The sequence below is a fragment of the Meles meles genome, chromosome 7 (assembly GCF_922984935.1).
Source record: "Meles meles chromosome 7, mMelMel3.1 paternal haplotype, whole genome shotgun sequence".
Taxonomy (NCBI): Eukaryota; Metazoa; Chordata; class Mammalia; order Carnivora; family Mustelidae; genus Meles; species Meles meles.
In genome coordinates, this window is record NC_060072.1 from 8,108,374 (window position 1) to 8,121,687 (window position 13,314).

At 44.6% G+C, this 13,314-nt stretch overlaps 1 protein-coding gene across 1 annotated transcript in view; it reads right to left on the reverse strand.

Annotated features, from left to right (window-relative positions):
* Window positions 1-224: 224 nt before the first annotated feature.
* The window catches only part of TNRC6B (trinucleotide repeat containing adaptor 6B), a 76,345-nt gene continuing 63,255 nt past the window's right edge, over window positions 225-13,314 (reverse strand). The window contains exon 23 of the mRNA XM_046011773.1: window positions 225-13,028. Coding sequence (XP_045867729.1) covers window positions 12,641-13,028 — 388 coding nt within the window. The 3' untranslated portion in view covers window positions 225-12,640. The remainder of the gene's footprint in view (window positions 13,029-13,314) is intronic.

Sequence of the window (13,314 nt, forward strand, 5' to 3'; positions counted from 1 at the left end):
AGCGGGGAGCCAGGGCCCCCGCCCACCCGCCATGCTGACCACCCCAACAGCCATGACCTCCCAGGGCAGGACAGACACCACGGAGGCCCAATTCAGCTCAGATGCTCACTTTCGGGGAGCTTCCGGGTGTGGAGCAGGGAGGGCTAGAGAAGAAGAAACAAAATCTAAACCTTCTGCAAACGAGCCAATTAAAGCAGCGGAATAAAACAGGAAACCACAATCGATGCTTAGCAGCCAAACACATTTATTAGTCTTTTTTCTTTTTTTTTTCCAGGAACCCAAAAATATTTTGTAGTTATAATGTAAGCAACTGAGTTGCACATAATACAATCATATCTTTCCAAAATAAAATAAAATAAAAAACTAAACAAAACAAAAATAAGCTGTTTAAAAGCCCAAAAAAACCCTTCAGAAAACTCTTACATATGCATTACATCATCTCTCAGTTTTAATGAAATGACGGCGACTTAGTTCCTCAGTACGCAACCTGTCACAATCCAATAAACACCACCCTTTAGTTTTTTTTTTTGTTGGTTTTTGAGATTTTTTTTTGTTTTTTTCTTTTTGTTTTTGTTTTTTTTTTTTAAATCCAGCATGAGAAATACAGTACCTGCTATGGCGAAAAATACACATAAAATGCAACTTTTCAGCTTATTTGTACATTAGTAGAGTTTAACATTTTATTGTTTGTTTTTTCTTTAAGTGAACCAGTGATTTTAAGTACCACTATACTAAAAAAAGTAAAATAAAACAGAGAAAAGGGGGGCCCAGCCTGCCATGCAAGTGCACCTCTAAAGTGCCTAGTTTCTGTGTCCATGTAAAACCAGTAACATGAGGAGCAATTTCAACACATGGGAGTTTGATTAAACCTCTATATGTTTAAGGAATCACACACACAAAAAGACAATGCCATATCCTCCCTTTTCTCCCCTCACACTTCCTTGAATCCCATCGTCCGCTTCCTCTGTCACCCACCAGAAGAGAGAAAAGAAAGCCGCCAAAGTAACATCGTCAAAGCTATTTCAAGTATAAGAAAACCAAACACTTCTAGGTAACTTGCAGAGAGCGTCACTATGTGCGGCTGTGGAGTCGGGTTGGGAGGCTTTGTTTCTGCTGAGTGTTTCAGATGAGAAGATTTTTTGCTGTACCTTCCTGTGAACCTGTTTGTGTGCAAAGTTGGAAAGCTGCCTTTTATAACTCCAGCCTCTTTCTGATGCCCTTCTCTGTGCCTTCTGTTCAAGGGGGGCAAGGAGAGAAGTCAAGGGCAGAGAAAGGAGGAGGGGAGCGCTTCTCCGTCTTCTCTCCCCGTGTCCCCCTCCCACCGGATCCCCTCACTTATCCTGTTCACCAACGGTGACCTAATTAGCTCTCTCTCACTGCAGAGATCCCCATGCTTGTTTCCTGATTTGGTAGGATATATTTTACTATGTAAACATAGCCCCTAGGATTATGGAACCCAAAGCAGCATTTATATCTCCAGCTAAATGGAGAAAGATAAAATAGTACAGAAACCTCTCCTCGGGTTGCTTTTGTTGTCTCTTTTTGGTTACTCAAAACAGGGATGGGTTGGGTGGGCACAGAATTAAGTTGTAGGCAAATAGTAGAGTTAGGAGTGGGCACAACTGAGCTGTTTCGTCTGCTCTTCCCTCCCAGAAGGATTTTTTTTTTTTTAAATAACCTGTTAAAAATGTTCCTGCACCTTAAGTCATACAGAGGTTAAGGCCAAGGGTGCAGAATCTTGTGCACGTGTCTCTGTGAGCACATTCGTGGTGCAGGCACCATTTTTGATGACTTCTGTGAGATCACTGGACACACTTTGGTCACTGGTGTGTGCAAAAGGTGGTGGTGGGGGAGGGTCCCAGGAAAGAAGTGCAGAGATCAGCAAAGCCCTTTGGGAGCATCGTGGATGGACGTGAGGGCAGAAGAACTTACAGGGGACAAGAGGAAGGAGACGGACAGAAAAGGGACCTTCAAACAAACAAGAGAAATAAAATCCTAAGGTGGTCGGCGCCCCAACTCAGAAGGTGGGCGGTGAATTAGCAGATGTGCATTTATTTTCAAGCTTCTTTCCCTCAAAGGAAGTCGTCACTATACAAGGTCGGGGGCTCAAACTAAAAAGGGCCTCTAGACGGACAGAGGGTTGATCTTTAAGATGGGGGTGGGGAGGGAAAGAGGTGTGCGCCAAGAAGCTGTTCTAAACGATCCACTGTGACCCTGCCTTGAAGCGGCCAAATCCGGGAGAGCGGTAGCTGACATCCTACAGGCAGCATTTGTTAAAACATTATTTCCTTCTCCGTCCTGTCAGCTTTAAGCCTCAGACAGGCATTCAGAGAAATGCCTGAGGGGGCCCACACCTTTCAGGAAGGTGGTTTGCGTGTCTCAGATGAACTTCCTTCTCAGTAAGAAATCAGTACATTTCTCGAGCACTGCAAAGTGACGAGTCTGCGAATTCTACAGCGCCAGACTGAAATGCCAGGAGTAAGGCCCTTTGTGGACGACAGAATGCTACTCCATGACTCAAAAAGTGAGGCTGCAGGTGAAGCAGGAAAGGTTGAGAGCTCAAGGTCTTAGGTTAAAAAACATCCTGGAGTGCCTGGAGGGGATGGATCTTCTGGAAGAGAGACATTCAGCCACTGCCCCACCCTGGAACTAGATCTGGAGTAGATGGCATCTCTCTGAAACAGGGTTTGGACTCGGGTCGGCTGGCACTGTGCGTGGGAGGCAAGGGAGAGACCACTGCCCCGCAAATGCACGTCTGCTCCCCCTGACCTGCTCTGCTTTCTTAAGCATGAAAGGAGATCTGAAACTTCAGATGGCTTAAAAAAAAAAAAAAAAAAAAAAAAAGGAAAGGAAAGGAAAAATATCATATTTTAGGGCTACTTTCACAGCAAAGAAAATTGTAAAAGTTATCTTACTATTTACACATTCATATTTTGAAAAGGATAACCCACTGATGTCAGAAAAGGAGAGGGGCGGGGTGAGGGGTCTACATTGCAGGAGAAATGTACCTCGAGGTATCGTTTTGTGTTAGACAGTTGAAACGTCAGGATTTTTTTTTGTTTTTTTTTGTTTTTTTGTTTTTTTTTTTTGTCTAAAGGCAATCTAACAGATTGGAACCCTGATAAGATCGTGCCTGTGCAGCCCTGCATGGGCACGAGGAGACTGTGATCAAGTCTGTTACTCGTTACAGTACTGTGAACATCGACGACAAGAACTGCTTGCGTGGAAACACTGAAAATGGGCAGAACAATCCGTGGCTTATGATACTGTAGGCTGCAAACGAGGCCTAGACCAGAGTGAGGCGGGCGCCAGGATCCACCACAGGCCAGAATCAACGAAGGAATTCAGTCAGGACGAGGGGGAGGCTGTGGGCAGTCCTGTGGCCTGCACCTCGCTGCTCACTAGCTCTCTGCAGAATGAACCCAAGGACGCAGAGAGATTACACTTGGCTGAGGGGTAGGGGTGAGGAAGAGAATTCTTTCTGCCTGCCAAGCAACAGTCCCCTTCCCCAGAGCCGGGCAGTTTCCTTATAAATAAGCTCACTCGAAAAGGATGACGGAAGAAGAAAAGAAAAATTCAAAGGAGCGAGGAGGAGCAGCAGGAGAAGTTCTGGAAATCTGACAGAAAGATCAACTTGAAGGTCAGCACGAGGGAGGCATGGTTTCCTGAGCTTGAAAGGGTTCTGAATTCAGGAAAGGATGAGTACTTTGTCCCAGAGAACACTAGGGCCTTTGGGGCCCCCTGTCGCCCTGGGCTAACACTGCACGGCAGGGGCGGAGAATCTGGTACCACAGCAGCTGGCAGGGACCTCAGGCCCCACGCCACACGCGCCCCCCTCCCCCACCCCGGGATGGCGGGGAGGACTGGACTCTGGGCCTCTTTCTACCTCACTGTGCAGACTCTACTGCTTCTCGCTCTCACTCCCCCTCCCCGCCAGGATGTGGGGATACCATGGACACAGAAACCGTAGAACAAGGATGCAAAGCTACTTCCTTCCCCTTTCTGCCCTCCCCCCCCCTTTTGCAGAATGCATAGTTACAATTCACGTTACAAAATAAAGAAGCAATGAATGACCACATATGGGACCTTTTTTTTTTTTGAAAAAAGAAAAAAAAAATCCAACAACCTCTTCTTAAATTCAGTATCAAAATTCACATTTGCATAATAATACATTTCAAGGCCATTAGAGAGGAATGAGAGAGAAGCACAGAAAGCCGCATCTCTCCTCCCTTTGTCTCCTGAATGAAGCTGAAGGAATCTTGCGGGAGGGATTGTTTTCCTCTTTGGGGAGTTCTGAGGAATTATGGAAATGGCCCTTAGCATTCACTTGCGGTTTCTTTAGAAGAGAGGGCATGGGGAGAAGAGGTGCGATCGTCGAAAACAAACACAAAAACAAATGAAGAGACACTGCAGATGTCTATGCTTAACTCTAATAGTTCGGAAGAAATAAAATATGACTTCAGACTTTTTTCTTTCTCAAACATTTCCATCTTATTCTTTCAGAAGCTTTTTCCTTGCGTGTAATACCCTGTTCGCATAAACAGCCAGAGGATGTGAGGAAAGTAACTGCCTTCTCAGGACAGACTCAGAGGGGGAACAGGTGCTGCCCGCCCCGCACACGGCAGAAGCTAGAAAACGCCTTCTTGACATGCATGAATGAGTCACGAACATCACCGTATTTCAGTTCTCCAGTGCTTACAGAAACACAAAAACTCAGATAGGCACAGCCACACGCGCGCGCTTGCACACACACTTAAACACACACGAAGCAAACTAGGTTCTGCAGATAAATTCGACCTTCACGCTTGGACGACCCTGGGTCTCTGTCGCTGTGCACCATCACCTCGTTCTCCCTCCAGAGCCCCAGGATCTCTTCCACACAACTCTACACTGTGCAATATTGATGCTAATGGAAACTCCAGGGCTGCCCCTGGGGACCGCCGGGAGAATCACTGACTTCCCTAAAGACTACGCTGACCGCCTTTCTGTTTCATCCTCGCGGAGAGCTTCTTCCCAAAACAGACGGTCTCTGTACTCACAAAGGCACATTCAGAAATACTACACTTAAGTAATTAATTCCTTGGACAAAATTAAAAGCGGGGGGATAGGGGTGGTGTTTTAAATACATTTATTCCAACTTATCCTGAAATTTCTGGCAAGAAGTGTCATGCTGAATGCATCACTTGGTGAGAAACTATACTACCTTTAAAAGGCATGTAACTTCTGGGAGGATTCCAAAGGTTTTTGCTTTGTTTTGTATAAAGACCCCTCCCCCTCCCCTTGTTCATTTTTGGTGAACACATTTAGGATAAGACTCTCTCTCTTCCTTTCCATAAAGCTCTGCTGTAAGGCTAGTCCCGCAGTAAGGCTGCTCCAGCTCTCCCTCAGTGACCTCCTACAACCCAGCCCTCAGAGAACCTTGCAGAACTGTCAGGAGCCCAGGGAGAAGGCGAGCCAGATTCCCCGGGAGGTCCCAGAAAGCTGGGGAGAAGGGAAAGAAAAGCACTTTGTTTCACATCTCTGCTACAATGATATTGTAAACTACCTTCACAATTTTTCTTTTGCTGTTCCCATTAGCCGTAAAGAGGAATTTCTCTTTTTGTAAAAAGACAGTCTCAATGTATTAACCTTGGCTCTGGACGGGCCAGGGGCTTGGGAGGTGAGGACTGATAGTGGGAAAACTCAACTGAGGCACAAAGTGCTTTGGGGAAACACCAATTCTTTTTTATTTAAAACAGAACAGTTCTTGCCTTCATCTGACCTTTCCTTTCCCATGGAGAAAGCAAGCATTTGTCACAATGACAACCCCATGATGGGTCCGGCAGAGACCCCTCGGTCAGGGTGTTACCAATTTTCCTGATGGGCAGAGCTTCTCATTAAAAACAAGTTGTGTGGCTAACTGACAAGAACCATCTAAATTCTGTGCGGCAAACACTGGCAGCTTCTGTCATTTTCGCTTTTTTTTTTTTTTTTAAAGTGGTGGTGGTAGGAGGATACTACAAGAGACTGACCATTTAGAAACCACTCACGTGTTAGAATACTTGTAATTCCTTCTGATCTAGTCCTAGTGACCCCGCACCTAAGGACAGCAGGAATGCCCCGCCAGTGGGGAGTAGTTCTGTTTCCTGACCGGTGCTGCCTCCGCCATCCTGTGAATGTTCATGGTCTCTTTCCTTTGGTGGCACAGGGAGCGCAGGGAGGTGTTGTAGGCAGGGCAGGGAGGGTCAGTGTTCTATTTTTATTAGGTTATTACTATGTTTACAAGTTCTTGAAGTTGATAATTATTTTAAATCTAAAGAATGTGATGCCAGTACCTCCTTTTTCTAATTCAAGGTCAGGAAAACACCACTAGCATTAATAAGCAGGGACCATCTCTGGAAATTACACACACTTTTGGCACTGGCCGTAAACCTACAGAGCTTATTACAGGGTATGCACTAACTCTGGAAACACAGAGAACATTCTAGGTGGGTTTTTTTTTTTTTTTTTAAATAGATTGATGATGTTCTTGACAACATTATGTATACTTGCCTGTTTCTAGACTGTGTGGACACCCTGCACTTGTAGGTAAGAAAGCTAAGAGGGTGTGTTGCAGCGTGCAGCAGAGGGGGAGGGCATCCTACTTTCTGAATGGGTTCTGAGGTCTACAGATTGAGAATTCACCGCAGAAGGGAAGTAACTCAAGAATAAGATTTCTTTTTGCCGCAACGCTAAGATGCGGAGTTAACGCACAGGCATGAAGATTGACAAAACTTGGCAAGAATGCTGGAGAAGAAAAAGTTTTTTTTTTTTTTCAACCAGCTGAAAATGTACCTCTACTCCTAGTAAAAGACCTTATGGATAGCTAAAACAAAAGAAAAAACCCCCAAATCCAAGCAATAATCCTACAACGTGTTACATACTGAATTTGAACTCTGAGGAGGGGTAGAAGGGGACCTGTTCTACATAAAGACTCAATTGTTCCCTAATCTTAGAGACCGCTATTAGAGCCAAGTCTGCCGAAAACATCTTGTTTATACTGCAGAGGAAAACAGGCTTGGCTCAAGCGTTTTGCTCAGCACAGAGACATCTTCATTTTGTTTAAGGGAAGAGTCAAGATGGCAAAATATAAAAAACTAAAATTAAAAAGTACACAGCATCTGAGGTCGGTATGGAATCTGGCTGTTAACCTTACAAAAACTGCCGCCCCCGTGGCAAAAATTCAAGTGAATATTTGCAACAAGTCAATAGCCTGTGAAATGCTAGTTTCTGCTAGATATATTAATAAACGCTCTTCCAAATTCTTAGGTAGGAATTTCTTTTCCTTTTTTTTTTTTTTTTTTGGCATATCTCAGATACCACATTCAACCCACAGGAACTTGGAAGAACCAATTGCTAATTCATGCTACATTCATTTCAGAAGAGTTGGGAAAGTTCTTAGAACAGGAGCCATACGATTAGAAAATTAAGCAGCTCTAAGTAAAACTGATCGAACGGCAATCAATGGGTAATATTGATTTACTCGGGGACACTGGTGAAAGAATTTGGTTTGGAACCTTAACATGTAGCACTGCTAAGTTAACTTCTGGGCATGTCGTGAATGGAAAAGGCCAAGGCTAGGTATGGAGGAATCAGAGATGCCATATGGGCCCATCCATTTCTTCACAGTGTCTCGGAGATCTGAACTTTGTTTTTTTGTTTTTGTTTTTTTGTGTTTTGTTTTTTTTGTTTTTGTTTTTGTTTTTGTTTTTTAAACACCTAAAATTAGGTCATGGACTGGATTTCAACTGCCAGTAGAGGTCTCCAGTCTGACGGAAGACATCTCTTCCCCACGAGTGCTTTTTCCTTTTGGCTACTCATGTGGTAGACAGAAACCAAGTTTGTGATGTCTGAAAGATGGGCACCTCCAGCCACTAGTAACCAAGTGTTTAAAAAAAATAAAGGAAACTAGTAAAAATTGGAAAGCTCAAATTTACCTGATCGAAGTGTTTCTAAAATAAATCTACATAAGGAGAGGTGACCAGCAAACCTCTGCACACATGCCAGAATGTGGTGGAGAGAGGCCACTCCCACCGAATTTTTTAAGTGTTATGGAAGTTACCTCACCTCTCAGCAGACACGGCTCTTGCCAAAGAATACCATGGAAAGAAAAGAGTTTTTCTCTTCCATTATATCCTCACTATATCCTGTTCTTAAGTCACTGCCAACCAATAAAGCAAAGCTTCCAGCAAGTTGACGAAAGATATGGGGTGGGGTGGGGGGTTGGGGGCAAGAGGAGACAAAGTAGGACAAGAGCAGAAAACCAGGAACCCCTTCTCCTGGCCCAACACAAACCGACTTTAAAATCACTGTATGCAGTTGTCACGATGACACACCTGGAGAAGTCAGGGCACAGTAATGAGGGCAATAACACAAGGAAGGATCTTGGCATTCCGCATTATCCAGACATGAAAGCGTATTTAACTTCCTTGACTTCTGGTTATTTATTTTAAATTTAGCCCACTGCCTTTGGGGCCTGTCCAGAACCACTCCGATTTCCGTAATGGGCAAGCGTAGGTAATGTCTGCGGAGTGACTGGACCACATGCACACACACACGAGCTCCCCCTGCTTAGGATGTCTGGGTGTATGTACGAAGGCACTAAAGTGGTTTTAGAGAAATTGCAGGCAGCAACCCCACCCACTCCCGTTACCTGTCGAGCTGGAGTTTCTTTCCCACTGGGAAGCTTAGATGTTTAAAAGAAGCTGTGGTCATGCTTGGGAATTCTGACCCCTGGCCCCAGGAGGGAATACAAAAGGAGAATTCAACGTCAGGAAAAACTGAAAGGAAATACTCCACATCTCCAGCTGAGGGATGGGGATAATTAAGCAGCAGATCTTCAAAACAGCAATTAAAATGAGCACAACAGTAGCTGGGAGCTAAAAAAGTAAAATCACTTGTTCCTCATTAGATTCTGCTTATTTTCTCCTCCTCCCGTAACAAGCGGGGAGGTAAGACAGACATTCTTCATTAACAGAACAGTCCATAGATATTTTCCTCTAGTAATGCCTATGTTTAAAGTTTGTTCCAAAAATTATTAACCTATATTTCCTAGCTCTTTACACAGATTCTCAGCAATCCAACCGTACTATTTTACAGATGAGAGTTTACTTCTGTTTTTCTAAGTTGTTCTTTCTATCTTTCTTTCTTTCTTTTGTTGCTGGGGTTTGAGGGACAGGGAGAAGGGTTCCCTTAAAAAAAATAATAATCTTTAGGGGAGATGTCAGTTCACTCTTAAATGGAAAGGAAAAAAGTGATGGCATTCCCATTTATACAAACCAAACACTCCCACTAAATGACACACAATTTCAAATAAATCCGTGATAAAGCTCTTAGAAAGCTAATCCTTCTCCCATATTTTTTAAGATAACGAATTGACCTGTTGCTGCTAAATTCATAATTTTTAAAAAATATTTTTATGTGTTTTAAAATGTGTGATCCCCAGTATGACAATAATGTTTGGAGACTTTTCTTTTTACATTTTTTTAAGTAAAAATTGTTTAAACTTTTTGAAGTTTCAGGAACTTGTAAAAGTTTATCAACAGGAAAGAAACAGCCGTCTATCTAGGATAAGATACGGTTAAATAAACCATCTTCAAAAAACTGGCTTCCTACCCTAGAATTCCTGAGAATGCTTGCAAATTTTAAAGCAGGAAAATAAATGTTAAAAACAAAAACAAAAAACACTGTTAAATGCTCCCAGAGTTAGTCTTCATCTAAAATATATATTTATATGTATATATATACGCACTTTTTGGTCTTTTTTTTTTTAAGTTTTTAATTTTTTCCCTTTAAGCTTAAGATGGAAGAACATTTGAGCTTCTCATGTTTATTTTTACATATTTCAAATCCCTCATTATGTCTTGTAAACAAGAGGGGCTCTAGCACCCGGCTTTCACCGTAGTATCGTAAGGAACCCAACTAACCCATAGTGCAGGCCTAGGAACTAGCAGGCAGGAGGGGGGCAGGGGCGGGACACGGCAGGGAACCATGGCAGTGGACAGGGTCGCCACGGGCTGGTGGGGGGGTGGGGGGGGCCCTCAGGACATTCTCCTGGCCCAGGGCCACTAAGCTTTCGCCTCCTGTAGATGGCTGAACACAGCCGCTCTCCACCTGGACATCACCACACACCACAGGGTTTCCCTCACACACAGAGAGCAGGCGGAGGGGCCTGGAAGGAGACGTTTGTAAATGGGCAGGGGTGGAAAGGGCGCGGTGGTGGTGATGACGACCAGAGAGCAGGAAGAGGGCGCAGTCAGCTTTCTACAAGGCATCCCATGGGACCGAACCAAGGCTGGAGACCCAAGTCTGACCACCTACCCACAAAGGGCACATAAAGACTTAGATGAGCCAACGCTCACTTGAATTATGCATGTCAATCTCTTCTGAGGCTAGGTTTACAATCAACGGGGTAAGCCAGAGGACTACAGAATTCCCATTCTTTGCCTCCTAAAACCACTTCAATGCAAATAATTCGTTTTTGCCTTTTCCTATACACACCCACCCACCCACCTACACACAGACACAAGCTAAAAGTCAAATACATTAGGCATCGTTGTATCCTTCACTGAAGATGCTGAAGAAAGAAAAACTCCCTTGTCCTCACTAGCAGCAAGTTACGGAGGACAGTAGAGGTCTGCTCCCACCAAGGGTTGGAATGGGCAGGTATTTGCTGGTACAGAATGTCGGCACTTTATGTTAAACAGTATAATGCAGACTGGGATGTCCACACCAAGTGCTATAGCACGTTACCGGCATACGTTCCCCTCCCCCCACCCCACGCGCCCCGCCAGCCATCCGCTTTGTATAAAGGGGTTTTCGGGTCTGCTAGAACTCTTCACAAAAAGCAGTCTGATACATGTTGATTCCAACTAAGTACATACATGTTGGTGGTAACTGTGGATTAAAAGTTGCCCCCTAGTCGGCCCAGAGTACTACTACATTGATGCTTTAAAAAAAAAAAAAAAAAAAAAAAGTCTTTAAATACCGAAATAAAAAAAGCAACATTACAAGGAAAAAAAAAAAATAAAGAGGTCAAAACCAAAAAAAGGTGCAATACTTAAAAAGTCTTTGCTAAGTTATACCTGCCTAAGCGAAAACCACATACACAGGAAACACACAACACAGAGGAACGAAAGGAGACGCTTGAAGTCCACACTGGTTTAAGGACATTCGTTAAGTAAACGTTTCTGTCAGTGATGGCCTCGTGCTGTAACACGCCGCGGCCTGGCACAGGTAACGCTCGGCGAGAGAGGAGCAGAGAGGGAGAAGCTGCAGGTGCTCTCAGGAGGCTGCTCGCAACCGATCTGTGTCCGTTTTCACAAAACGAAAAAGAGAACCAATGGAAACCTTTAATTCGGCACTACCTCACGTCTGCTGAATTCCTCCTACCTGATGAACGAGAGGGGGAGCGTTCTTTTTCTGCCTTTGAGACATGGTGTAAGTAAAAAATCGCCTGTTCCCAGTCAGACTGATGAAAGAAAAGGCCTGCATAAAACTTAGTGGGTATTCCATGTGCCCGGTGGCCATGAACTTTAAAAAAAACAGTAATCAGTAAACACACGGTTGCTCCACGAGGTGCCTCCTGCTCTCCTACTTTTTTGGACTTGGCAGTGCTCCGCTCTACTGCTAGGTCAAAAGAAAAGCAGGAGAAAGCTCACTCAGGCTAATCTGCAAATGGAAAGGAGCTCCCTGCTTATGAAATCATTAAAAAGCACTCTGTTCATCTTAATGCAGCCCCACGGAGTTGCTTTAGTAAGCGGTGGCTCCCCGCGCTTGTGTGTTCTCTTAGTTTAAAAAAAAGAAAATAAAATAAAAAGCAGATGGCCGGCCAGCCAGCCTGCAGACTGTCAGCAACGCAGCTTTCTGAGATCGAGTGGGGGAGGAGGAGGAGGACACGGGTGCGCACACACACACACACAGAGAGACAGAGAGAAGGATGCACGCGGATGCACATGAACACACGTGCACACACATACCAGAACGAGCATGCCTGGGCAGTTACATGTGCCAGAACACACTGGTATTTATCAACCAGCCAATCACAAATTTTTTCCTTTTTTTTTTTTTTTTAGGTTTTTTGTGTTTTTGTTTTTAAAGTGAGGCTCCGTCAAGTCTTGCCCCCCCCACCCCAACAATTTCTTTTGAATTCCCCTCCCTCCCAAACGTGGTAGACCTAAGGACGGAAACACACCCAGTGCAAACAAAGTTAAAAAGCTATTTTTTTTTCAGTATATATGTTTCTTAGCAACAACTTCCATATAACATGAAAAAAGTGAAAAACTAGAAACTAATTTTTTTAATTTTTTTTTGTGTTTAAATTTAAATGGTATGTGTACTTGCTTCACATTGTCTTTCTAGGTTGGCGTTCATGATTCAAGTATTTCAAGAGTGATATGTTCTCTTTTTGGATTCATATTCCAAACGAAAAAACTGAAGTTATAAGGGAGGCAACTATGTGCTCAGACAGTCTGTCAATGACCCACCTTTTTTTTCTCTCTCCGTTTTCTTTTTTCCTTTTAAAAATGTATTTATTGCAAGTTGAAAAAAAAAACGAAAAGGTCAAGTTAGTGCTGCTGCTGTTCCAAAAAAGGTCACGAGGTCAGAGTTGAAAGTTCTAAGTTCAGATTGAATCCGACCCTCCTCCCAGAAGGTCACCAGGTAGTAAGGGAGCAGGGCTGCCCATCCTATGGGGATCTTCCACAGCTGGGACTCCCCACAAGCTAGAGGAGTAGTTTGGGGGCCCCCACAACGAAGCGCCGGCAAGATCGGCCCCGCTGCTGCCGCCAGCACTGCTGCTCCACTGCCCGAGCCCCGTGGACCCACCGAAAAGATTCAGAGCCGGTCCGACAGGATCTGACTGGGTCTGGCCGGTCTCCAGCGACTGCCAACCTGTAGCGGGTGCACTTGGGGTTGCTGCAGGTGTAGGGGGCTGAGCTTGTGCCAGAAAGCGGCTAACTTCGTCATCGGTGGCAAACTCAGCCAGGATGGTAGTGTTTCCCAACACACACCTGGAAAAAAGGGGAGGAAAGAGCTATGGATTGGAGGGCAATCCCAGAGCACCCACAGGGACTGAGGATGCTGAGTCCTCGAGAGTCACTGGGTACCCCTCTGACTAGCAGCTTCCACATCCCCAGGAAGCTTTGCAGAACGACGCATCGTGGGCCCCACCCCAGGCCTCCAGGATCAACACCCACGTTTTAACCTGACCAGGTGCTCGAGAAGCACTGTTTTCAGTCAGTCAGGGATCGCTAATCTCAGGACATCCAAAGACTACGAGAGGGCACCACGTATCTG